Here is a 26804-nt window from a genome sequence, read left to right on the forward strand (position 1 = left end):
TCTATGATAAGGAATGTCAGTTGAAACATGGCTGCCCAATTTAACGACTGCATTTTCTAGTTCCTTTGACCTACATGTATAGACATGTAGTCTGTAATCAACTACAGAATATAAGTGGAGGTGATGTATGTCACCTACAGGTCAAGACCTGTAAGAGGCTCTCTGTTCCATCTGCCATCTAGACACACAACAGAGGAGTCTATTTAAATTGTGACACCATATGTTGGCAGGAATCTGGGTCCCTGAACCACCATGATCAGGATAGCTACTCACTGATGAGGAACATCCACTGTGACTGGTACATGAGTGACAAATATACTTCCACTGGGATAAGCCACTAAAGTGTTGGAACCTATTATTAAAGTGGCTAGTATGGCTTTACCAATAAGGCACCCAATGAAGAGATAGCTGACCCTGACCGCTCATGTCTTAGCGTACTTCGTTGTATTCAGTGAGTACTCTGCCAACTTCCAGTGAAAGGGAAGTGTTAGTTACACAGCATTTGTAAAGGCTCTGGAAGGGAGGTAGTTTAACTTTCAGAGTTAACCACATGTTAAAGTGAGAATTCTATTTATTGCTCCTGGGTCATCCACATCACTAGACCATACGTGGCAGAATCTGAAAGCAAAAAGCAGAGGTGTATCAAACCAATCCAGGCTTATTTTAATTGAACTGTTAGTGTTAATACTTCATTTAAAATAATACATCCAAATTTAAATTAGGTGACATACCAAGACAACAGTGGAAAACCAGTTTTTGGCTGCTGGAGATAGAGTTAGCAATCACACAGGCAAATTAATAATGACCTATACTCAGCAAAATAGGCTTCATTTGTAAATGTGAATGGATAACCAAATATTACATCTGAGGAATACATGCAGAAGGAACAAGATGAGCTGATAAAATATGTACAGTAAACGAACGACAAATATTTGGTGATGAAGCTGAGGTTGAATTTAAAAATATTCAAGCACGACAGTATGTACTTTTTCCTCTCAGCTGTCCACCATCAGCCAGATGTAACAAATGTCTGACTCTTTGAAAAACTACTTTGAAAATCAATCTAGCGCCCTACAACGGTGTTGAACTAGTTTGTGAGTCCACCATTTGTTCTTGTTGCAATTTGTTCAAAATTCGTTGTGAATCTTTAATTAAATGTTCAATGACGGGAACACCAAAGAAAGTTTTGAAGCCTTTACAAACTGGAATTATTGGAAACGAAGTGTGTGAATAGGAAGCCATTGAATTTATCACTACAAAAGTAAGGAAGGAAAGGAACAAATCAAACAAGGAGAGCTCAGACAGTGTACCTGATTTAATTTTGCAATTTTATAATTGTGCTTTGTAATTTCTTAATTCGGGAAAATAATTTTTTGATGATCTTCAATTTTGGAGAAAAATTTACATTCTGTAATGAATGGAATTAAATGGAAAAGACTTATTATTTTGCAACATCTCCAACTGGTTTGCCAAACATTCAAGATAGTCAGAAATAGAGACATCTTATTTGATGAATGTTTTGTAATAAAACATTTGTCAAAGAATGACAATCTCAATGAAATAAAAAAGGACAGTAACGATGAACATATATTGACTGAAATATTCCAATATTTCCATACACAAAGGCATAATCAACCTTCACATAGCAGAATTTTTCTTAACTTACCAGGAATCTCACTATATGTAGAAAGACTATTTTTTCAATACAATATGGGCTACAGAGAAAAGTCTATTGAAGGTGTCAACAAATTTGTTAGTGATGAAATGCAAACTTGAAGAACATTACATTATTATGTACCAACTAAAAATAACAAGAATGTATTTGTAATTAGAGTCCCAGAAGGAGAAGGGACAGACAATGCAACGGAGAAACATTTGAAGAAATAAAGGCTAAATTATTTCCAAATATGATGGAAAACATCAAGCTACAGGTCTTAAAAGCTCAAGATACCCAAGAAGGTTGAATAGGAAAAACACTACACACAACCACATCATAGTAAAATTGCTGAAAAACAACAATAAAGGAAAAATCTTAAAAACAGCTAGTGAAAAAAGACATATTCCATATGAACAATGTAACAATGGGAGCTGAATTCTAATCAAGAAGACAATACAATGACATTTTTAAAGTGCTGAGGAAACCCTGAAATTCTATATCCAGTTAAAGAATTCTTTAAAAAAACAAACAAACAAACAAACAAACAAAAAAAAGAAAACTAAAGAGAAAGCAAAGGCATTGTTTGTTCCATGACCAAAGAAGAAATCACAAGAGAAATGGAAACTTATCTTGAAAAGAAATGTTGAAAAACACCTATCCTATAAAAATTTGTGCATACAGTTAAAATGGTAGTTACAAAGAAATTTATAGTATTAAATGTTTTCTTAAAAAAGATTTCAAATCAGTGATTTAACTTACTACCTTTAAGAGCTGGAAAATTAAGAGAAAATTAAACTTAAAGTAGAAAACAAGGAGGAACATGGGGCTCCTGGCTGGCTCAGTTGGTAGAGCATGCAACTTTTGATCGTGGGGTCAAGAATTCAAGTGCAGCATAGGGCAAGGAGCTTACTTTAAAAAAAAAATAAATAAGGAAACCAGAGGAGAACAAAAAGAAGAAGCCAGTGAAGTAGCAAACAGAAAGATAATAGAGGAAATCAATAAAGCCAAAAGATGGTTCTTGGAAAAATTTAATAAAATTGAGAATCCCTCTATCAAGAAACAGAAGGTGGGAGGCACCCTGGGTGGCTTAGTTGGTTGAGCATCCTGATTTTGGCTCAGGTCATGATCCTGGGGTCGTGGGATGGAGCCCTACTTTGGGTTCCATGTTGAATGCGGAGTGTAGAGCCTGCTTGGGATTCTCTCTTTCCCTCTTCCCCTCTCCCCTGCGCTCTCTCTCTCTCTCTCAAAAATAATTTAAAAAAAAGAAATAGAAGGGATATAGTACAAATTAGCAGTATCAAGATTTACACAGGAGGGGCGTCTGGGTGGCGCAGTCGGTTAAGCGTCCGACTTCAGCCAGGCCACGATCTCGCGGTCCGTGAGTTCGAGCCCCACCTCGGGCTCTGGGCTGATGGCTTAGAGCCTGGAGCCTGTTTCCAATTCTGTGTCTCCCTCTCTCTCTGCCCCTCCCCCGTTCATGCTCTGTCTCTCTCTGTCCCAAAAATAAATAAACGTTGAAAAAAAAAATAAAATAAATTAAAAAAAATTAAAAAAAAAGAGTTACACAGGGGACATCACTAGAGACATTAAAATGATAATAAGAAAATAATCACTTGGCCACTTAATAAAAAGTGGTCTTAATTAAAACATACCAAAACTGATTCAAGAAGAAAACATCTGAATGCCCTTATATTTGTTAAAGAAAGTAAATTTTATTTTATTTATTTATTAAAAATTTTTTAATGTTTTATTTATTTTTGAGAGAGAGAAAAAGAAAGAGAGAGACAGAGTGTGAGTGGGGGATGGGCAGGGAGAGAGGGAGACACAGAATCTGAAGCAGGCTTCAGGCTCCTAGCTGTCAACACAGAGTCCCACATGGGGCTCAAACTCACAAACCATGAGATCATGACCTGAGCCGAAGTCAGACCCTTAACCGACTGAGCCACCCAGCCACCCCCAAAAAAGTAAATTTTAAATAAGAAACTTTTCTAGGAAAACTCTGTGCCCAGATGATTTCACTGGTGAATTCTACCAAACATTTAAGTAAGAAATTGTATCAACCATATGTCATATATTTCAGAAAATAGAAGAGGAATATTTTCTAGCTCATTTCCTGAAGGCAGCATAACCCTGATATCAAAACCTGAGGAAGACATTACAAGAAAAGGGAATTGTAGACCAATATCCCTCATGACCATAGGAACAAATGTCATTGACAACATATGAACACCACAAAGACAGCAACATATGAAAATAATAATATGCCATGACCAAATGTAAGTCATCTTAGGAATGCAAAATGGTGTAATATTAAAAAGTCATTCAACATAAATTGCCACCTTCACAGATTAAAATTAAAAAATGACATGATAATCTTCACAGATGGACAAAAATTATTTGACAAAATTCAATACCCGTTCATGGTAAAACTCAGCAAACTAGGTCTAGAGAGGACCTTCCTCAAACTGATAGAAATAACTATGAAATATCTCCAGGTAATCATCATATTTAATGATGAAATGTTGAACATTTCCTGTAGAGTTGGGAACAAGGCAGTGAGATGTGGCCTTTAGAATGTTTTCCCACCTTTTACTGGATGTTTTAAGCAGTAAGCCAAGTAAGAGAGAAAGATTATATTGGAAGAAATAAAATGGCCTTTCTGTGACCTTTACATAATTGCACAGATAAAAACTACTACAGAAACTACAAAGATCCACACAAACTAATGAACCTAACGAGGTTACACATATAAGGTACAAAAATCCATTACATACAAAACTCCATTGTATTTTTATGTAGTAGTAAAAGCAAAATGGAAAAGGAATTTATTTACAATGCCATAAAGATAAAAATATTTGGAAGTAAATCTACCTAAATCTGTAAGATATTCCTGAGAGAAATTAAAGAAGACATAAATAAATGCGGAGATAAACCATGTTCACAGATTAGAATATTGCAAATGGCTAAGATACCTGTTTTCCCCAAATTGATCTGTAGATTCACCATAACCCAATCATGAACCCAGAAGGCTTTCTGGTAAATTGACAAGTGATTCTAAAATGAGTATCTAAATGGGAAGAACCTAGAATAGCCAAATCAATTTGGAAAAGAAAAATGCTGGATAAATTATATAACCTGACTTCAAGAATTATTATAAAACTTCAGTAACCAAGGCACTGTGGCATTGGCTTTAGAACAAACAGATCAATGCACAGAAACAGAGCCACACACACATTGTCAATTGATTCTTTGACAGAGGTCCCAAATTAATCCTGTGCTGAAAATGTAGTCTTTTTACTAATGATGCTGGGACAACTGGATGGATAATTATTTTGGGAACATAATGAATTTTATCCACACTTCTCAACAAATATAGATCTTTAAACTATTAGCCTTGAGAAGAAAACATGGATGGATTTTTTTGTGATCTTAGAATAGGCAAAGGCTTCTTAGGGAGGACACAGAAAACACTAGCCAAAAAAAAAAAGATAAATTTGATTTCAAGACTTCAAAAACTTCAGTTTGTCAAAATACACCATTAAGAAAAGGCATACAAAGCCCCACACTGGGAGGATTAATAATAAGTTGTACTTTTACATAATAATGATATAGGAAGTATAATGAATTTAATATTCCATTTATATTATAATATATAAAATACTTGAATTCCAGGCATAAACTTCTAACAATGAAACAAAAGGAAAAAAATAACTGGAGAGTTATACCTTATGCTTGATTGTATAGACTATAATAAAAATGATAACACTTCCTAATTTAGTGAAGATATTTTATTTATTTATTTTGTAATGTTTATTCATTTTTGAGAGAGACACACACACACAGCAGAGACAGAGCATGAGCAGGGGAGGGGCAGAGAGCGAGGGAGACACAGAATCTGAAACAGGCTCCAGGCTCTGAGCTGTCAGCACAGAGCCCGACGCAGGGCTTGAACTCATGGACCGTGACATCATGACCTGAGCCAAAGTCAAATGCTTAATCGAATGAGCCACCCAGGCGCCCCTAGTAAAGATATTTTAATGTAAGACTAATTTTTCTCAGGATATTTTAAGTAACATTTTTATTTATTTATTTTTATTTTTTTCAATATATGGAGTTTATTGTCAAATTGGTTTCCATACAACACCCAGTGCTCATCCCAAAAGGTGCCCTCCTCAATACCCATCACCCACCCTCCCTCCCACCCCCCATCAACCCTCAGTTTTAAGTAACATTTTTAAATGGGATTTCCAAGACAAGGAAACATGCCTTTGTTTTTGGTTTATTGACTATTTCAAATAGTGTGTTTTTACCAGATTGGATTGTGGCAAGCAGGAATTCTATAATTGGTCTTTGATTTGTTAGTGGATATTCAAACAAACCTTCAAAAAAAGGTTAAGAATACTGGAATAAAAATTAGGCCATGAGCATCCCCAAATACCATAACAAGAAACATAATCTTAAAAAATGTCCTGAAGATGTATGCTTTAGCTGCAGATAAAACACCCACCCCTATTACTGTTGAAACTGTACTTTGTAACTCTGGGTAGCCTAGCAGATACAATGCCTCAATTATTTTTTGGTTTACTGAGGGCTTAGAACTGGAAAAAAAATGCGTAAGAAATGTGTGCAGAAAAATTGAAAGAAAACCCTATACAAATGACAAGATTAATCATGGATATGGAATCAAGATTGACATTCCAGAATGCCATGAACCCTGTTACTCCCACAATCACAGAAGCAATAGCAAAAGTTACCCACAAGGAACACAGTGGATGAGGAATGAACAATAAGGAAACAATGAACATAGCTGAGGATGCAACAATGACATTTCGAACAGTGTTTTCTAATATTGCGGCAAACTGATCAAAATATATGAATGCCGGGTTGTACACCATTAGGGGAATTTCACACTTTTCGGTTACGCTTCATTACTGGAATAACATCATCTTCTTATTGGTTGAAGAAGAAACGCCAATGGTCTGAATGAAGCCCCGGGAAGCAATGATTTCATGTGAAGATGAAATATTAATATCATACATAAAAAGTGGAAAATTTGTTAAAAAACTGGGCAAACTTTTTATAAAAGTATTCTTATCATTTACATCTTGCCCGCTATTTTCCATATATTGCACATACTCTCTTAACCAAAACTCTGTAACATTTTTATCTACATATTTACTGTTTTCCAAATCTGCCAGACATTTTTCCAGTTTTTGCCTAGCATCTTTATCCCAGTAGTCAAGAGTTTCAGTAACAATAACCATAACCCTGGGGCCATAATCCGAAAAATAGTCTTCTTCTACATTAAAAAATGGTGTGATGTAGGAATCGTCACTTGCCAAATTTTGAAAGTCTAACCCTTCCTGCACTTGGAAACATCCATATATACTACTAATGATGTACAAAATGTATAGAAGCACTACAAAAAACTTGGACTCAGTGCTTGTGAGAAAAGGGTCTAAATAGTCTCTGAAGAACAAATTCATTGGATGGACATCAGTTTCTTGTTCATCTGGGAGAGAATCACATGGGACACAGCAGGACTTTTTAAATGAAGAACACTTTTGGTCAGGAGTTTCTGGCTTTTTCAACCAACGTAGACAGACTACTTCTCTTTTACCATCCAGGGCCATAAATGCTCCAAAACAGGTGATGTTATAAAAATAACAAAAGAGCAGGGTTGTTCCTGTATAAATGCAAAAGTATTGTACGGACCTGAAAGAGGTCATAATCCCTGTATAGAAGGCCAGGACGTTGGTGATAGTGGTGATTGTAATGGACACTGCCACTTTGGAATAGACACTGGACAGCCGCTGTTTGATGTTATCCATGAGGCTGGTCTTCTGCCAGGCAGAAATCATTATAAACATGTCATCAACCCCAACACCTGTTAAAACAAAGAAACAATTTGCATACATATTAATATCTATGAAAAATTAAACACATAAACTCGAACCATCTTCTTTTTCCATCTCTTAGATCTTATTTATCTTGCCTGATCTGTGCTTTGATACTACTACTTTCTCTGTCACTTTCTCTGGTTGCTTCTGAATCCACAACAGAATCCACCCCTCCCTCTGTAATAACTCTGTGCTTTATTCATACTCTTATTATTTGTACATAGCACAGGATACTCTACTCCTACTCTTCATTTAGGGTGTTGTAATGATGAGTCAGGAAACATGTTGTAGGTGTTAGTCGAAGCAGGATTAGCATTGTATCTTTGATTCTACTGGATGACTTGAAAGACCATTTTCTCTCATAAACCATCTTAAAACATTTTTTTTCAACGTTTATTTATTTTTGGGACAGAGAGAGACAAAGCATGAACGGGGGAGGGGCAGAGAGAGAGGGAGACCCAGAATCGGAAACAGGCTCCAGGTTCTGAGCCATCAGCCCAGAGCCTGATGCGGGGCTCGAACTCCCGGACCGTGAGATCGTGACCTGGCTGAAGTCAGACGCTTAACCGACTGCGCCACCCAGGCGCCCCTCTCATAAACCATCTTAATGAATGCACAAACACACGAAGCCAACATTCTGTTGCTTAAAATATAAACTGGACTTATCTATTCTACAGTTAGCATCTAACCAGCAATGTTTGCACCTCTCAAGATTTCTACTAGAGTTGACACTACTTTCACTCATGTATACCTTTGTTCCCATGTATATTGATGCAAACTCAATAAAATAAATAAGGAAATAACCTGCAATAAAATGCTGATCTAATTTCAATTTGGGGGGATCTTGTGCATGGATTACATGGGAGGGTACTGGGAATTGCAACTTTGCCTCTGATGTTTTACAGGTATGATCAAGAAGACAGAAGAATCTGTATTGACACAAGTCTAAACATTCTGTCATAAACTGCATCCTGACATCCCATGGCTTACCAGCTTTGAGGATTTCACTTGGGCTCAGCAGCACAAAAGGGAAGAATCAGAAGTACTAGGGACCAAGAATGAACTCCTGATATGTATTAGGTATTGAAAAACTAGTTTTATGATTTATAGAAACTTATTCAGAAATTTTCCTTGAACATTTCTTGCTTGAGTTGCTTAAATCTCACACACACACACACACACACACACACTCCTATGTACACACGGACTATTCAGTGCTGGTTTATATTAAATCAATTATATACACTTTAACTATAGTTGTTTATGGCTGTGGGGAATACTGAGTGGCTAAGCGTGGGTGTGTACTAGGTAGGTGTGTCCTGAAGAGTTAGAGTAAATAAGTTGACATCCAGCAAACAGCTTTTCCACTGTCTCCCCACGGAAACCAAATACTATTCCTTCCAAGTTCCTTACTTTCTAAAATGTAGAATGGATAAAGAAGATGTGGTTTATATATACAGTGGAATACTACTTGGCAATGAGAACAGATGAAATCTGGCCATTTGCAGCAACGTGGATGGAACTGGAGGGTATCATGCGAAGTGAAGTAAGTCAGGCAGAGAAGGACAGATACCATATGTTTTCACTCATATGTGGATCCTGAGTAGCTTCACAGAAGACCACGGGGTGGGGGGAGGGGAAAAAAGTTACAGAGAGGGAGGGAGGCAAACCATAAGAGACTCTTAAATACTGAGAACAAACTGAAGGTTGATGGGGGGGTGGGCAGAGGGGAAAGCGGGTGATGGGCATTGAGGAGGGCACCTGTTGGAATGAGCACGGGGTGTTGTATGGAAACCAATTTGACAATAAATTATATTTAACAAAAAATAAATGGTGTCTCTTTAAATTAAAAAAAATAAAATATAATATAAACACCTTTGTTTTTCATGCTTATTGTCAAATAAATTCTGGAAGTACAAGAAAATGCAGAGAAAAAGTGTAAACAACAGTAATTCCACCCTGCATTTTTATGTATATCCATCCAGAATTTGCTCTACACAAATATGCACATATAACTGTATCTCTCTATTTCAAACACCTGGTTTCAATACCAGCATTTTTCATTTAACATTATATATCTACCTCCTTTTGAAGACTGGATATGATTCAAAAGTATTAATGTGCTGTGTTTGAGTTGACCAATCCCATGTTGATATGGAATTAGGTTTTCAAAACTTTTCCGTTCTAAATAATGCTGAAGTGAATATACTCGTTCTGCTCTTTGAGTACTTGTCTAATTGTTAAGACAAATTTCTAAAAATGGAATTGCTAAGCCAAAGATATTTGCTGTTTGATGTTTAACTCTTTTGATTTGCTGCAAAATTGGATTTAAAAAAGTGTGTAACAATTTATAATTTTCTCCCAGCAGAATGAGTATTCATTTATATACAACCTTCCTCATATCTTCAATCTTGCTAATATTTATTAATTTAATAAGAAGACAAGGTATCTCACTTTTGGTTTACTTTGTATCCATTCATTAATTGAGAAGTCAAATTATTTTTTCCCTCTACTTCCAGTGAGGGATGCGTGTGTGTGTGTGTGTGTGTGTGTGCGTTTGTGTGTATGTGTGAACTGCCTGTTCATGTCTCTTGTATGTGTTTTTCCATTTGGGGTACTAGATTTTTCTGCCTCTAAACACACACACTTCAATTTGATTTTCTTCTCTCCTGTCACCTCATTTTGGATCTGTGGAGCCACCTGAATAGAATTATTTTGCTTAATCTAACATAAATTCCTTCCCTTATCTACCCCATACCCCCACATACACAATGTGTAGCTTCACATTTGGTTTTACTCACCTAGAATAAGAAATGGTGAATTTGCAACTATGATCACAAATGGCACCCCAATGTACAACATCAGGCCAAAGCCACTCACCACTGCCAAGGCAGCAGAAATCACTCCAAAGGTTGCAGCCCACATTTTGTTTTGTACACAGTCACACCTGTACATTTGGAGGGAAAAATCATGGAATTTGTGGTGGTAGCTTCCACACTGAAATTCCATCAGTTTATAACATTCTCTACTTGGACATCTGTTCAGAAAGCTCTTGGGCAATCATTCCCATACCTGTCTGCTGAAGACCTTTAATTCCCAGGCACTGTCCCAGACCAAGTGGGAAAAAGGGAGGAGGGAACAGAAAAGCTGTGAATCAGTACTTTTACCAAACTTCCTGAGCAATTCTTCTGCAGCTGGGCAAGCACAAATTCACTCACCACCAGTTCAGAGCCATAAAGATATACCAAATACTTCAGATGGTTAATTACACCCTGATCTTCAAAGGGTGTAAAGGGAATACAACAGCAAAGGGAGGGCAAGTTCTAGCAGAGAAAGTATCCATATTCAGTGCTCTTTTCACCCACCCTTGACTCCAAGTAGCCATAGACGCAATTCTAAACAGCTCTTGTATTTCCAAACCAGTTCAATATGTATTGTGATTAACAAAATGTATGAAAGTCTCCTCCTAAAACGTTTTCAGGATTCTTGTCTACTGGTGAAGAGGGCTCTAGGAAAGTTGCTACTAATTACAAAAGAATTAGAAATGTAGTCCATTAAAAAAATAAAAGTTTATTTATGGGGCGCCTGGGTGGCTCAGTCAGTTAAACAACTGACTTTGGCTCAGGTCATGATCTCATGGTTTGTGGGTTTGAGCCCCATGTTCAGCTCTATGCTGATGGTTTGGAGCTGGGAGCCTGCTTTGGACTTGTTGTCTCCCCTCTCTCTGCCCCTCCCCTGTTCATTCTCTCTCTCTCTCTCTCTCTCTCTCTCTCTCTCTCTCTCTCTCTCAAAAATAAATAAATGTTTAAAAAATGTTAAGTTTACTTATTTATTTTTGAGAGAGAGCACAAGTGGGGGAGAGAGAGAGAGAGAGAGAGAGAGAGAGAGAGACTACCAAGCAGGCTCCACACTACCAGTGCAGAGCCTGATGTGGGGCTTGAACCCACAAACAATGAGATCATGACCTGAGCCAAAGTCAGACACTTAACCATCTGAGCCACCCAGGTGCCCTTCTAGTCCATTTTTAATAACACAGCCTGTGCCTTTTTCTTTGCTGGACCAACAAAAATGGGAATATATAGGCAGCATTTTAAAGTATGGATTCAGCACTTTACCTACCCAATAACCACAATATTACATTTGAAAATATTGACAACCACCTCTGGTTTTATATTTTGCTTTTTTGTTAACTGCTTCAAAACAAATGACTGATACTTGTCTCTAGATATTTTTAGGAGGAGAGAGAAACTAAGTTTGGATTGAAGACTAGGAGAGTCCACTATGGAAATAGAAGCACTGATTCCAATACAGCAACATGACCATGACCTTTAGGCAAGACAACAGCAAAAGAGCTAAACTTTCTTATTCTGCAAAAAAATTTCTACACCATGGTTTTATTTTTTTTTTTTCAACACAGCAGTGCTATGAGTTAAACTCAGGGCCCCAAACCAACCACATGTGCAAAATTCCAGACCAAAAGTAAAATTCCTTGTTAGAATAAAATTTGATTATAATGAATACTTTCTTAAAACAACAATGTTGGTTTATAGCAGTTTGAAATAAGAAAGTAACAAAGATGAACTTTGAAATCAGAAAGATGAATGAGTTACATATGACATTCCATCTTTCAAGTTTCTGGATTTTTTGGTATAAAATTTTCAGATGATGTAAGGGAGGCAGTGAAGTATATTATTGCCTATAGTGACTTTATTTTGACTACGTGCTGAGTTGACTTTGTCTAAATGATCTTTACTTTGATGTGCAATAGACAATGGAAGGAAACGTTTTAAGATGGAACGCTGCAGGAGTTTGGTGAATACACCTGCAGATATTCCGGTCTCCAAGAAAGTTTTTTTGTTTTTAAGTTCATTTCTCTTGAGAGAGAGAGGCTGACAGAGAGAGACAGAGAGAGAGAATGGCAAGCAGGCTCCAAACTGTCAGCGCAGAACACGAAGTGGGGCTCAAACCCATGAACCACGAGATCATGACCTGAGCCAAAGCCTAGAGTCAAGACGCTTAGCTGACAGAGCCACCCAGGCACCCCTGAGAAGGATTTTGTTTCAGGCAGTTTATCAGAATGACCTAGGGAAGTCTTAGAACTTTAGATCTCCTGGAACCTGGCTATGCAGATCCTGATTCAGTAGGTTGGTAGGGAAGCTGCAGAATCTTTATGTCTAAAACCTTCCCCAGATGACTCCAGTGCAGGCAGCAAGATGGCCAACCTTCTGAATGTTTTATTTACCTGACAGGGAAGGGCTAAATTAGAACGTATTATTCTTAGACAACAATCAATATGTTTGCTAAGAGATCCACATCTTCCTTCAAAGGTAATGATGTTTCTCATAAGTAAACAACAGTTTACAGTGTATTTGAGAAGGGAAAGATTTTCCAGCTTGTTTCAGAAACGTATCTAATATTTGGTGTAAATGTTGTCATGTCCAAAATGTGAGACAATTTTGAAGGAGACAAGAAGATCAATATACCACTACTTGCTGTAGAATGAGGTTCAGGCTAGAGCATATACTTGAAAAAGTTTGTTCGTATGACTTCACAATCAGACAATAAATACGGAACCCTAAAATAGGTGCAAATAAGGGTTCTGTGTGCGGTAAATGCATATGTGCAAGGATAACCTTCATATGTAAGTGTAAATGAGTCAGGCAGGATGGGCAACGTCTTAGGGACTGTCTAGGAGGCTGTTGTCCAGACCAGGGAAAAGAGATTCTCAGTAATAACAGAGAGGTAGGAGTGGGAGATGTCCTAGGAATTTACAAACACACTCAAAGGAGAATTGGTTTTATTTTAAAGCCTAGAGAAGGCATGTATTGAAGCATCGTGGCAGCAGCTGTGCCTTAAGTATTTCCCTCCTCCCTTTCTTTTTCTCCTTGGACATGCTCCAACTAACTTAGCAAGATGGGAAGCAGGAAGAGAAGGGATAGAAGAGGGCTGGCGAACCAACAGAATGGCAGAATATATTTGCAAATGACATATAACATAAAGGCTTATTATCCAAAACCTATAAAGAACTTACCAAACTCAACACCTGAAATAATCCAGCGAAGAAAAAGCCAGAAGACACGATTAGACCAAAGAAGGCATCCAGATGGCCAACAGACAAATGAAAAGATACTCAACGTCACTCATCATCAGGGAAATACAAATCAAAACCACGGTGAGATACCACCTCGCACCAGAGTGGCTAAATTAACAACTCAGGAAACAACAGATGTTGGCAAGGATTTGGAGAAATGGGAACCCTCTTGCACTGTGGTGGGAAGGCAAACCCTCTTGCACTGTGGGTGGGAATGCACAATTGGTGCAGCTGCTCTGGAAAACAATGTATCCAAAGGATACAGGAGTGCTGATTCATGGGGGCACATGAACCCCAATGTTTATAGCAGTGCTATCAACAATAGCCAAAATACAGAAAGAGCCCAAATGTCCATCAACTGATGAATGGATAAAGAAGATGTGGTTTATGGGGCGCCTGGGTGGCTCAGTCGGTTAAGCGGCCGACTTCGGCTCAGGTCATGATCTCGCAGTCCGTGAGTTCGAGCCCCGCATCAGGCTCTGTGCTGACAGCTCAGAGCCTGGAGCCTGTTTCAGATTCTGTGTCTCCCTCTCTCTAACCCTACCCCGTTCATGCTCTGTCTCTCTCTGTCTCAAATAAATAAACGTTAAAAAATTACAAAAAAAAAAAAGAGGATGTGGTTTATATATACAATGGAACACTACTTGGAAATGAGAAAGAATGAAATCTTGCCATTTGCAACTACATGGATGGAACTAGAGGGTATTATGCTATGAAAATTAGTCAGAGAAAGACAAATATCATGTGACTTCACTCATATGAGGACTTTAATATACAAAACAGATGAACATAAGGGAAGGGAAGCAAAAATAATACAAAAACGGAGAGGGACGAAACATAAGAGACTCTTAAATATGGAGAACAAACAGAGGGTTACTGTTGTAGGAGGAGTTGTGGGAGGGGGAAGGGGCTAAATGGGTAAGGGCATTAAAGAATCTACTTCTGAAATCATTGTTGCACTATATGCTAACTAACTTGGATGTAAATTTTAAAAAATAAACTTAAAAAATTTTAAAAAGATGTGGTTTATATATACAATGGAATACTACTTGGCAATGAGAAAGAATGAAATCTTGCCATTTGCAACAACGTGGATAGAACTGGAGGGTATTATGCTAAGTGAAATAAGTCAGTCAGAGAAAGACAGATATCATATGTTTTCACTCATATGTCGAATCTGAGAAACTTAACAGAAGTCCATGAGGGAAGGGAAGGGTAAAAAATCATTTCAAACAGAGAGGGAGGCAAACCATAAGAGACTCTTAAATACAGAGAACTGAGGCTTGATTTGGGGGGGTGAGGTGAGGGGAAAATTGGCAATGGGCATTGAGGAGGGCACTGGTTGGGATGAGCACTGGGTGTTATATGTCAGCAAAGAATCACGGGAATCTACCCTGAAACCAAGAGCACACTGTGTCCACTGTATGTTAGCTAACTTGACAATAAATTATATTCAGGAAAAAAAAAAAAGGAGAGAACTGGTAAGCTCCTTTCTCCCCATTAAGGGCTATCCCATGCAGCATGCTCTAGCAAAGGGTGCTGGAGGGCACCTTAACTTTAAATCAAGTCACCAATTTTGTTTATTACATGGACACGGACATGGACATTTTAACTCTGGAGGATTTTGTCCTACCTGCTAATGACCACAAAAGTCACATAGCCTGTCTGAGTTTTCATGGGGCAGAGGAAGATCTCGCTCTTACCCACAAAACTTAAAGGGAACAAAGGGAGACAAAAATAAAGTTGCATTATGTTTATACCTCATGAGTCCTATATGTTTCATATGCTGGTTACATAAACATAAAGTCTTCAAAGACAAATAAATATAAATCATTTTCTAGGGGTGTCTGGCTGGCTCAGTCGGTTAAGCATCCAACTCTTGGTTTTGGCTCAGGTCATGATCTCCTGGTTTGTGAGTTCAAGCCGTGTGTCGGGCTCTGCTCTGACAGCGCAGAGCCTGCTTGGGATTCTTTCTCTCCCTGTCTCTCTGCCTCTCCTCTGCTCACTCAACCATGCTCTCTCTTTCAAATTAAATAAATATTAAAAAAATCATTTTCTAATTGCCTTCAGTATAAGATTTTCTGTACCACTGTCCATAATTATTAGTAAAGATAAGCGAGAATTGTTATAAATGTGTATCTTCAGAACCAACTACCTAGTAGGAAAGTTTTATCAAGCCAATTGTTGGTACCTTGGAGATTCCACACTAGGTTAACATTATTTTTATACTCTAATGACTTTAACAAGACTGAATTTGGTCTTTTCTCCTTCCCATCCTTCCTCCCCTATTTTCTCCCTCCCTCCCTCTCACCCTTCCTTCTTAGTTTTTTGATTTTGTTTGTTTTCTAGGGAATGTGGTCTTTCTTTCCAAAATAACAAAGTTGCGAGGTAGTTTATTAACTCTAACGAGATACCCATCATGGTTAACTCCCTCTACCTACTGGGGCCTTATGTTTCTCTACCTGAAAATCTAGAGAGTTGAATGATATCATTTGTTCCCAAGCCTACCTATACAGGAGAATCAATTAAAGACATTTTTGAAATATAGATTTTCAGACTGAAACCCCAGAGACTTGATTCAATAGGTGGCTTCAGAATAAGTAGGTGTAGAGTCCTCTCTGGAACTCTGCTGTGAGAATCACTCAATTAATATATTCTATGGGGTTATTTCTACAACTAAATACTGGTGTTTGCTGATATTTTCAGTATTTTAGCTTTCTGATTACAAGAGCTCAAACTAACCCTAATGCCTAGATAATAATTTTTAAGTGCTTAACAAGGTAAACCCCACATCCAAACAATGGGGACACCCAAGTCAATTAAATTAGAGATTGATTTTTTATATAGTTAAAAGTACTCGTTCAAATTTATACAGAAATAAGGACTTGTTTAATTCTATCAGCATATCTGCTTCCAAATGGAACAATTAATCACAATTGGCACAATATGTAAAGTAAAAACCATATGCCAAATCAAACAAAACTGGCCATAATTTCTTTATTTGTTTTTACGATTCCATCTGATTGCACACTATTGCTAATGGGGGTTGGGAAGAAAAGAAAGTTTAAAAAATAAGAGTTTAGTGCTGGATATCAGCAAAACATGGCGTAGGAATTTCCCAAGTCTCATCCTGACAAAGAAATATAGAAAAACGGGCATATATTTTCAGAATTCTGTGAACTCTGCAAAGCAGTCAAAAGCTTACAGCAACTAAGCAAGTGCTAAATGAAAGAAAATCAGGGGAGTACTTCAAAATAGTAGGAATGTTTTATAGTGATTTTACATGCCCTGTCTCCCTCTCCAGTGTGATAGTCGTCTTAAAGTGGCAGTGATCATAATGTGGCAGATGTGTTAAAGTGGCCCCAGTCCCAAACTGTCCCTCAGACAGCAGGGATCTTAAAGTGGTAACAGCTCATGTTACCATGATGGAGCCATTTCCCTGTTTTTGGAGGAAGCAGAGCAGAGATTATTCCTAAAATATTTTATATGTCTGTTCTAACCTATTTGGGGGCTACCTGAAGGACTGATGCAAGGCACTCCTCTGTTTTGTCTAACTCAAAACTCAGGTTGAGAAAGCTGGAAACACCACAAGTTGAATGAACAAACCTCATGTGCATAGAGCAAAAGATTATAGCTCAAAAATACAAAATACTGCCTATGGAAAAAGATGAGAAGCATTTCTCTGGGAATTTAGGATATTAAAAAGCACTCAGTTATACTGGGGAATTTAGAAAATTACCCAGGGCAAGATGTATGCTCAGAAAAGACCTAAGAAGACCCTAAGCTTTCACCTAGGGCTGATCCCTAGGTACAGTGTAAGCCTTGGTAAGTGTTGGAGGTTCCAGGCACAGAACCATTTTGCAAACACTGGGAGAGCTCCTGGCATCCAAGGAAATCTATGTCAAAACACTAGCTAAGGTACAGAAACTTCAGTGAACACAAAAAACAATAATTACAGTCTTTCGATAATAGTTTCAGAAAATCACAAAGAAAATGGACCACTAATTTCAAATAAACACATAGGAAAACAACAGAAAACCCTGGGGAAGGTGGAATCTGATTTCCAGTTAGCCAAATGTCCAGTTTTCTACACAACCACCACCACCACCAATAACAAATCACAAGGTATATAAAGATAGAGGAGAGTGTGGTTCAAACTATGTGTGAAACAAAATAAATAGACAGAAATCATCCTTGAGGAAAGACAGAGCTAGGACTTACTAGACAAAGACTATAAACACTTTTCTAAATATGCTTACAGAGCTAAAGAAGAGCTCTGACAAGGAAATAAGAAAAACAATGTATGAGCAAAATAATAATATAAAGAGGTAGACATTTTTTAAAGGAACCAAACAGAAATTCTGGAACTGAAAAATACAATAACTGAAATGACAGAACACAAACCCAAAAACACTAGACGCATTCAACAGCAGGTCTAATAGGCAGAAGAATCAATGAACTGAAAATAGGACAATTGAAATGTATGGAGTCTAAGAGACATAAAGAAAAAAGGATGAAGAAAAGTGAGAAGAACCTCAGAGATCTGTGGGTCTACCAGCCAGTAGATCAACATACACATTATGGGAGTTCCAGGAGAGAGAGAAAAGGAGGCAGGAAGAATATTTAAAGAAATAATGGCTGAAAACTTCCCAAATTTGGTAGAAGATATGAAGCTACAAATCCAAGAAGCTTAATGAAGTTCAAATAGGATGAACTCAAAAAGACCCAGACTGAGAACATGATCATCAAATCATTGAAAGCCAAAGGCAAAGAGAGTCTTGGAAGCACTGAGAGAGGAGCAACTCACCAAATATAAGGGACCCTTAATAAGTGTAAAAGCTGATTGCTTATTAGAAGCCATGGAGGCAAGGAGACAATGGGATATTTCTAGTGCTTAAAGAAAAAAAAAATCAACTAAAATTCTGTATTCATCAAAACTGTCCTTCAAAAATGAAGGAGAAATTAAGACATTCCAGATAAACAAGAGCTAAGCGGGCTTGTTAATCAGACCTGCCCTATATGAGATGGTAAAAGGAATCCTTCAGGCTGAATAGAAAGAATAAAAAGTAATGCTAAGTCATATGCGGAAACATAGGTCTTGGTCAAATATAACAGCAAGTATTATTATATTTTTGGTTTATAATCCTACATTTTATTACCTACAGAATTTAGAACATAAAAATAATTATAACTCTGTTATTGGGCATAGAGTGTATACAGACATCATTTGTGACAACAACAACATAAAGAGTGGGGGACAGAGGTGTATAGAAGCAGCAGATTTGTGTGTTTTTGAAGTTAAGTTGGTATCAGCTTAATGTAGGTTGTTTTATACTTAGAATTATATGAATCAGCATGGTAACCATAAAGAAAATCTCACAAAATCATGGCAAAAGGAAATGAGAAGAGAATCAAACAACTCATTAGAAAAATAGAAACTAAACATAGAAAAAGGGATAATGGATGAAGTGAGGGACAAAAAAACCGTTTCATACACAGAATACAAATAGCAAAATAGCAGAAGTCCTTCCTTGTCAGCAGTTATTTTAAATGTAAATGGATTAAACTCTTGAATAAAAGGGTAGAAATTGACAGAAGGGATAAAATAACATGATTGAACTATATGCTGTCTACAAGAGACTCATTATAGATCCAAAGACATAAATAGATTGAAAGCTAAAGGATGGAGAAAGATATTCCATATAAATATAACCAAAGGAGGGCAGGATTGAATATACTTCTATAAGACGAAATAGATTTTATTTTAAAAACAGTTAAAAGAGACAAAAAAGGGCATTATATAGTGATGAAAAGAACAATTCATCAAGAAGATTCAACTACAACCATACATGCACTGCCAATAGAGACCAAAAATGAAACAAATATTAACAGACTTGTAGACAGAAATAGATGGAGAATTCAATATGCCACTTTCAATAATGTATAAAACATCTAGGCCAATAATCTATAAGGAAACAGAAGAAATGGACAACACAAAATAAATTAGACCTTACAGAGATATATACAACACTCAACCCAATGATAGAAGAATATACATTATTCTCAAGTGAACATGAAACATTCTCTGGAATACAGCATACGTTAGGTCACAAAACAAGTCTGAAAATGTAAAAATATTGAAATTACCCAATGTATCTTTTTAACCAACAATGGAATGGAGCTACAAATGAATAATAGAGGGAAAACTGGATAATTCAAAATGTATGGAAATTAAGCAACTCACTATCAAATAACCAATGGGTCAAAGAATAAATCACAAGGAAATTAGAAAATAGTTAGCAACAAATGAAAATAAAGACACAGCAAAACATAACTTACAGGATATAGCAACACCAGTGCTCATAGGTAAATTTATACTACATTAAAAAAGAAAAAAAAGGTCTTCAATCACCTTACGGTACTAGACATATCGCAGAAATAGAAACAAAATAAAACAAAACAAAACCCAAAGCTAACAAGGAAGGAAATGAAAAGATTAGAATAGAGATATATGCAATTGAGACTAGAAAAACAATGGAGAGAACCAACAAAGCCAGAAATTGATTATTTAAAAAGATCAACAAATTGATAAACTCTTATCTATAGTGACAAAGAAAAAAGAAGACAGAAATAACTAAATCAGATATGAAATTGAAGACATTACTACTAACCTTAGAGAAATATGAAGGAGTATAAAAGAACACTATAGGGTTGTCTGGGTGGCTCAGTTGGTTGAGCTCCGACTTTGTCTCAGGTCATGATCTCACGATTGATGGTTTTGAGCCCTGCATGGGGCTCACTGCTGTCAGTGCAGAGCCCACTTTGGATCCTCTGCCCCCACCCTCCACCACCTCTCTCCCTCTCGTGCACTCTCTTTCAAAAATAAATAAACATTAAAAAAATAAAGAATGCTATAAACAACTTATGCCAACAAACTATATGAAATGCACAAATTTCTAGAAACACATAAATGACCTAAACTGACTCAAGATGAAATAGAAAACCTCAACAGACATTGAATAAGTAAAAAGGCTGAATCAGTAATCAAAAACCACCCAAAAAGAAAAGTCCAAGACCAGATGGCTTCACTGGTAAATTTTAATAAACATGTAAAGAAGAAGTAACACCAATCCTTCTCAAGTCCTTCCAAAAAGTTGAAAAGGAAGAAACACTCTCTAACTCATTCTATGAGACCAACATTACACTGATACCAATCCCAGACAAAGGTTACAAGAAGAAAACTATAGATCAATATCTTACGAATGTAGATTCAAATGTCCTTAATAATATTCTGCAAACCCAATTCAATAGCACGTTAAAGATTATACATCATTACCAACTAGGATTTATCCCAGGAATGCAAGAGTGGTTCAACACGGGAAAAATCAATCAAGTAACAGATCACACTAATAGAACAAAGGATAAAATCTACATGATCATCGTGCTCGCTTCGGCAGCACATATACTAAAATCTACATGATCATCTCAATAGATGCAAAAAAAGGCATTTGACAAAATCCAACACCCAATTATGATTAAAAAAAAAACCTCAAAAACAAGGAATAGAAAGGAACTTCCTCAAAATGATAGGGACCATTATAAGAACTGAATATCTAGCAATATAATCCACAGTGAAAGCTGAAAGATTTCCCTTCAAAATCAGGAACAAGATAAAGATGCCCACTTTCACCAATGACACTTGACATTGAAGTGGAAGTGCTATCCAGAGGAATTAAATAAGAAATGGAAATAAAAGGAATCCAAATTGGAAATGAAGAAGTATAACTATCTCTTTGCACAGATTACATGATTCTATATATGAAAATTCCCAAGAAACCACAATAAAACTAATAGAGTTAATAAACAAATTGAGCAAAGCTGCAGGATACAAGCTCAACACACAAATACCAGCTGTGTTTCTATATACGTGCAATGAACAATCCAAAAATGAAATGAAAAAAGCAATTCCATTTAGTGTTTAAAAGAATAAAATATTTAGAAATAAATTTAACCAAGGAGGTGAAAGACAGAAAGCTACAAAACTCTAGTGAAAGAAACTAAAGGAGACCTAAGTTAATGGAAATGCAACCTTAGTTCACGGGGAGGAAGACAGTATTGTTAAAATGTTAATCTCACTTAAAACAACCTACAGATTCAACATAATCTTTATCAAAATTTCAATGACCTTCCCCCCACCCCAGAAATGGAAAAGTCAACCCTCAAATTCATATGGAATTGCAAGGGTCCTAGATATCCAAAATAATCATGAAAAAGACGATAAAAATTGGAGGGCTGAGATTTCCAGATTTCAAAACTCATAACAAAGCTACAGGAATCAAAACAGTGTGGTCCTGGCACATCAACAGACATGTAGGCTCATGGCATATAATTTAGAGTCCAGAAATAAACCCATACATCTACAACCAATTGATTGTTTACAAGGATGCCAAGTCCAATCAACTGGGAAAGAATAGTCTGTTCATCACATGGGACTTGGAAAACTGGATTTCCAGCAATCAACATGGAAACATGGATTTCCACATGGATTTCCATGCACAAGAATGAAGTTAAACCCCTACTCACACTACATATACAAATGTGAACTAAAAATTGATCAACAACCTAGATATGAGGGCTAAAACCATAAAACTCTTAGAAGGAAACACAGGGCAAATGTGCATGACATTGAACTTGTCAATGGATTCTTAGATATAAGTAGCAAAAGAAAAAAAATAAGATAAAGTGGATTTCATCAAAATTAAAAACTCTTGTGCATTAAAGACATTATCAAGAAAGTGAAGAGACAATACACAGAGTGGGAGAAAATATTTATAAATCATATATCTGATAAAGGTTTAATATTTAAAACATACAAAATACTGAGGTGTCTGGGTGGTTCAGTCAGTTGAGTAACCGACTTCAGCTCAGGTCATGATCTCATGGTTTGTGGGTTCACGCCCCACATCATGCTCTGTGCTGGCAGTGTGAAGCCTGATTGGGATTCTCTCTCTCTCCTCTCTTTATGACCCTCCCCCATTCATACTTCTTCTCTCTCGAAATAAAAAAGAATAAACTTAAAACCAAATATACAAAGTACTCACCAACAATAGGACTCAAAAACAAAAAGACAACCACATTAAAAAATGGGCAAAGGACTGGCATAGACATTTCTCCAAAGATGTACATATGGCTAATAAACACATGAAAAGATACTTAAGATCATTAGTAATTAGGGAAATGTAAATCAAACCACACTTTGTCACTATTAAGTTGACTATTATCAATAAAACAAAAAACAAGTGTTGGTGAGGATGTGGAGAAATTGGAACCTTTATACATTGCTGGTAGGATTTGGCGGCTCTTCAAAGAACTGAACATAGAATTATGACTCCACCCACCAATTCCATTCCCAGGTATATACTGAAAATGATTGAAAACAGGAGCTCAAGAAAATATTTGTATATCAATGTTCATTGCAGCATTATTCACAAAAGCCAAAAAGTGGAAACATTCCAAGTGCCCATCAACAGTTAAGTGTATAAACAAACAGTGCTATATGTATACGGTGAAATACCAGTCATAAAAATGAATGAAGTTTTGATACGTGCTAGGATATAGAGGAACCTTGAAAGCATTATGCCAAGTGAAATAAGCCAGTCACAAAAGTACAAATATTGTGTGATTCCACTTATATGAAATCTCTAGAATAAGCAAATTCATAGAGGTAGAAAGGAGATGAAGGTTAGCCGGGACTGGGGGGAGGCCATGGAGAGTTACTGCCTAAGGGTTATACAGTTTCTGTTTGGGGGGATGGAAAGATTTAGAGACAGACAGTTGTGGGGCGCCTGGGTGGCTCATTAAGCGTCCGACCGGCTCAGGTCATGATCTCCTGGTTTGTGGGTTCGAGCCCCGCGCAGGCTATGTGCTGACAGCTCAGAGCCTGGAGCCTGCTTCCAATTCTGTCTCCTTCTCTCTCTACCCCTCCCCCACTTGTGCTCTGTCTCTCTCTGTCTATCAAAAATAAATAAACGTAGGAACATAAAAATGAAAAAAAAAAAACCAGATAGTTGTGATGGTTGCACAACAGTGTGAATGTAATTAATGCCACTGAAATATACACTTAAAAATGATTAGAATGCCATATTTTATATCAATTATATGTATTTTGCCACCCAAAAATATCTGTTAAAAAGAGTTAAGAAACAATGAAACCATTTTACCTGTAGCCAGATAGGATTGCAAATAATATGATTAGAAGGTATGCCAAGTGAAACAGAGGGATCACTGTCATCAAAGTTGCTTCAAGTTCCAGTTGTCTAGAAATTGATGTAAAGTAGACCACCTGCCACAAAAATTTAGTCAAGTAAATAACTTTTCATTCCAATATTTGTGTGAGTTACAAACCCTATTGAAACACTATAGCTTACTGATTGAAACATGTTAAGATTTAGTAAAAGATCAAAATATGTGAATCGTGATTTTAGAATAAAGAAGATTAACATAAGTGTGCTTCTTCCCACAAATCTGTGGCACGCTTTCCAAAGTTCAGGAGGTTTAAACCCTCCTGAATACACAAAATCCGAGATCTACCTAAGATTGTGAAACCATTCATAATTACAGAAATTGTGGCTTTTTCTAAAATTTTAGTAGGTCGTTGTCTTTTACTATTTTAATTTCATCGATATTTCAGAAGGATCTGGTATTTTTCCAATAGTTGTCTCACTTTGACCAGGCTTATTCACAACTATTAGTTACAGAATAGCTAGCATGTGCCTGGCACTAGGCTATATAACTTACTTGGTAAACGGTGAGCTAATTCTCTTTTCAATAATACCATGGAACTTCTTAAAAGTTTGTTGCTTTTATTTCAATGAACCCCAAACACATTTCAGAGGGTTCCCCCAAATAGCAAAGACTTTAAGAGTAAGGATTTTAAAGTAATTTGACTGGAAAACCTGATGATCAATGTCTGCACTGAGCAGACCTACCTTAGGGATGTAGGATTTGTGTTTTCCACCAGAATATTATTAAGGATTTATGCTGTGTGGCATCCTTTGGTGTGTGAGATTAAGGAAGTTGGATTAAGTGCCAAACAGAGTAGAGCACTCCCAGCTGCAAGTCAAGGACTCCAACAAATAATGCAGGAGTGCTACTACTTGGAAAACGTGTTCTTACCCCTCCCACCTTCTCCTGGTCTCCCTATAAAACTCAGCCACCAGATACCTGGATCCTCTTCGAGGCCAGACTCTTTTCAATGTTGCTAGATTGGTTCAGAAAATGGGTCAACCATTTCTTACTAAGCTCGCTGTCCTCTCCATCCTCAGTTTTCAGGTAGTAGAGCAGCCTCACGGCTTTGGCTTCCAGGAGTAACTGGTTCATTCCCATCCTCTCGCCTAAGAAGTTTCCTCCAATGGTGCCAGCCAGGTAGGTGGGCTGACCGGTGTGGTTGTAGATTGGGAAAGTGACATTTCTCAGGTCGAGGTCCCTGTTCATCTGCCAGGCATACAGGAGTGGGTTGGAAGGCACGCAGAGACCCTGGTGCTTGGCACACACCTGATTGTAGTGGATCTGGGTTCCGTTTTCCCCCATCGCATACAGATCCTGGATCACGTCATCCACTTTACTAACTTCTGATAAGATTGCTGGTTCTAGCAGGGAGGTGGTGTTGGAGACCGCTAGAATACAAGCGAAATTGACCTCGGTGCTCTTCCTGGAGATGGAGAAGCGGTGAGAGTCGTTGGCGGTGAAGCGTTCCTGCACAAAGTGCCGCTCGACCTTGGCTGGGCTCCCTATTGGAGTGTACTGCTCCTCGAGGTTTTCTTTTACATCCTTGGGCAGGTAAATCAAACCGGTGCCCAGAGCGGCCGTCAGCACCATGGGCACCAGCAGGAAGTTTCAGGGGTGCGCGCCCACTTCGCATCCCAGCCTTCGGAAGAGGCAGGAGAGGGGCCCCTCCAGGCAGCTGGTGTGGCAACGGGGTCTCTCGGACACCTGGTTTTCCGACGGTGATGCTGGCAGCGAGGAATCCCCCCTCACTGACACCGGATGTGAATGGGGCGCCCCAGCGGGCTCTGGCAACTGCCCCGAAGCCCAGGTCATCTCGGGTTCCTGTCTTCCACCAAAGAACTGCTCTGACTTGTGCTTAGAGGCGGGGAGCGGCTCTGAGCCCGGCCCTGCCATGGGTTCCCGCCTCGCCTCTGACCTGGGCTCCTGCTCCTCTGCTGGGGCTCCCGCTCTGCCGGCGCTTCCGCCTCCGGCCAGGCCTCTGGCGCCACCTTGCAGGGAGGAAGGCTCATTTCCAGGAAGGAAAGGCCAGGGTCTCAAACGTGACAGCAGATTAGAAAGCAGCCACTGGACTGAGCACCCGTCTCCGCCCCACACGACGGTTTCCTGGAGAAATTCTGCGGAAGTCTGTTTGAGTTCTGGCCGCTTGCGCCTGGATCCCGGAAGCTTCCCTTGGGGAGCACGTGTTTTGACTCATAGCCCATCCAGCCCCAAATTTGTCTGTGGCGTGCCTGATGCTCCCAGGAAGTTAGTACACAAACACTACTTAACGGTAAGATGCGTGCCTCTTCTACAAGACTTACACACACACACACACAAATACACAAATGTGGTGTCACCTTTCCGGGGAGCATCCAGTAACACAGTTCTCGGGTAAGGTGAACCTCGTACCCCTGGTTTAGTGGTCTTGAGCAGGTTCTTAAGAATTATGAAAATTGCTTGCCATGTTTTTCATGGTTGGTAGTCACCTAATATTATTGTGATTGTGTTTTTATGTGGGTAGGTCTAGCATTTTAATGAAATCTCCAGATTGTAAGACTACCAAGTCCAAGAGTTTGAGAAAGGTAATTTTAACAGTATTTTCAAGGAGAAAGAAATAGGAGATTTTGTTAAGCTGCCTCTCCAGAAAGTCATTCTTTAAGAGCGACCTTATTAAAATAACCACAAGATGGCACCCGTTTTCTATTTTCAAAGTTATGGTAAAGGAAACTGAAGATTCCTTCTCTCTTTCCTCTGTGTTTCCAAGTCCTAATTATAGCTACATCTTGAGTTCATCGCTGGTGTGCTATAAAGCTAGTGGCTTCTGTATCACATTTAAAGTCTGTAGATAGAGGAACTGACCTGAGAATTCCATTTGTTGAACCATGTCTAC

The 26804-nt window shown here is 38.0% G+C and overlaps 1 protein-coding gene across 1 annotated transcript; it reads right to left on the bottom strand.

The window, feature by feature from the left end:
• Window positions 1–6026: 6026 nt before the first annotated feature.
• Window positions 6027–26006, bottom strand: LOC125149579 (patched domain-containing protein 3-like). The gene is given in 5 exon segments (XM_047828680.1): window positions 6027–6266; window positions 6268–7544; window positions 10359–10504; window positions 23869–23990; window positions 24872–26006. Coding segments are annotated over 5 exon segments (2742 nt in total). The 5' UTR covers window positions 25829–26006.
• Window positions 26007–26804: the final 798 nt, after the last annotated feature.

This window comes from Prionailurus viverrinus, chromosome D3, assembly GCF_022837055.1.
Source record: "Prionailurus viverrinus isolate Anna chromosome D3, UM_Priviv_1.0, whole genome shotgun sequence".
NCBI classification, from domain to species: Eukaryota; Metazoa; Chordata; class Mammalia; order Carnivora; family Felidae; genus Prionailurus; species Prionailurus viverrinus.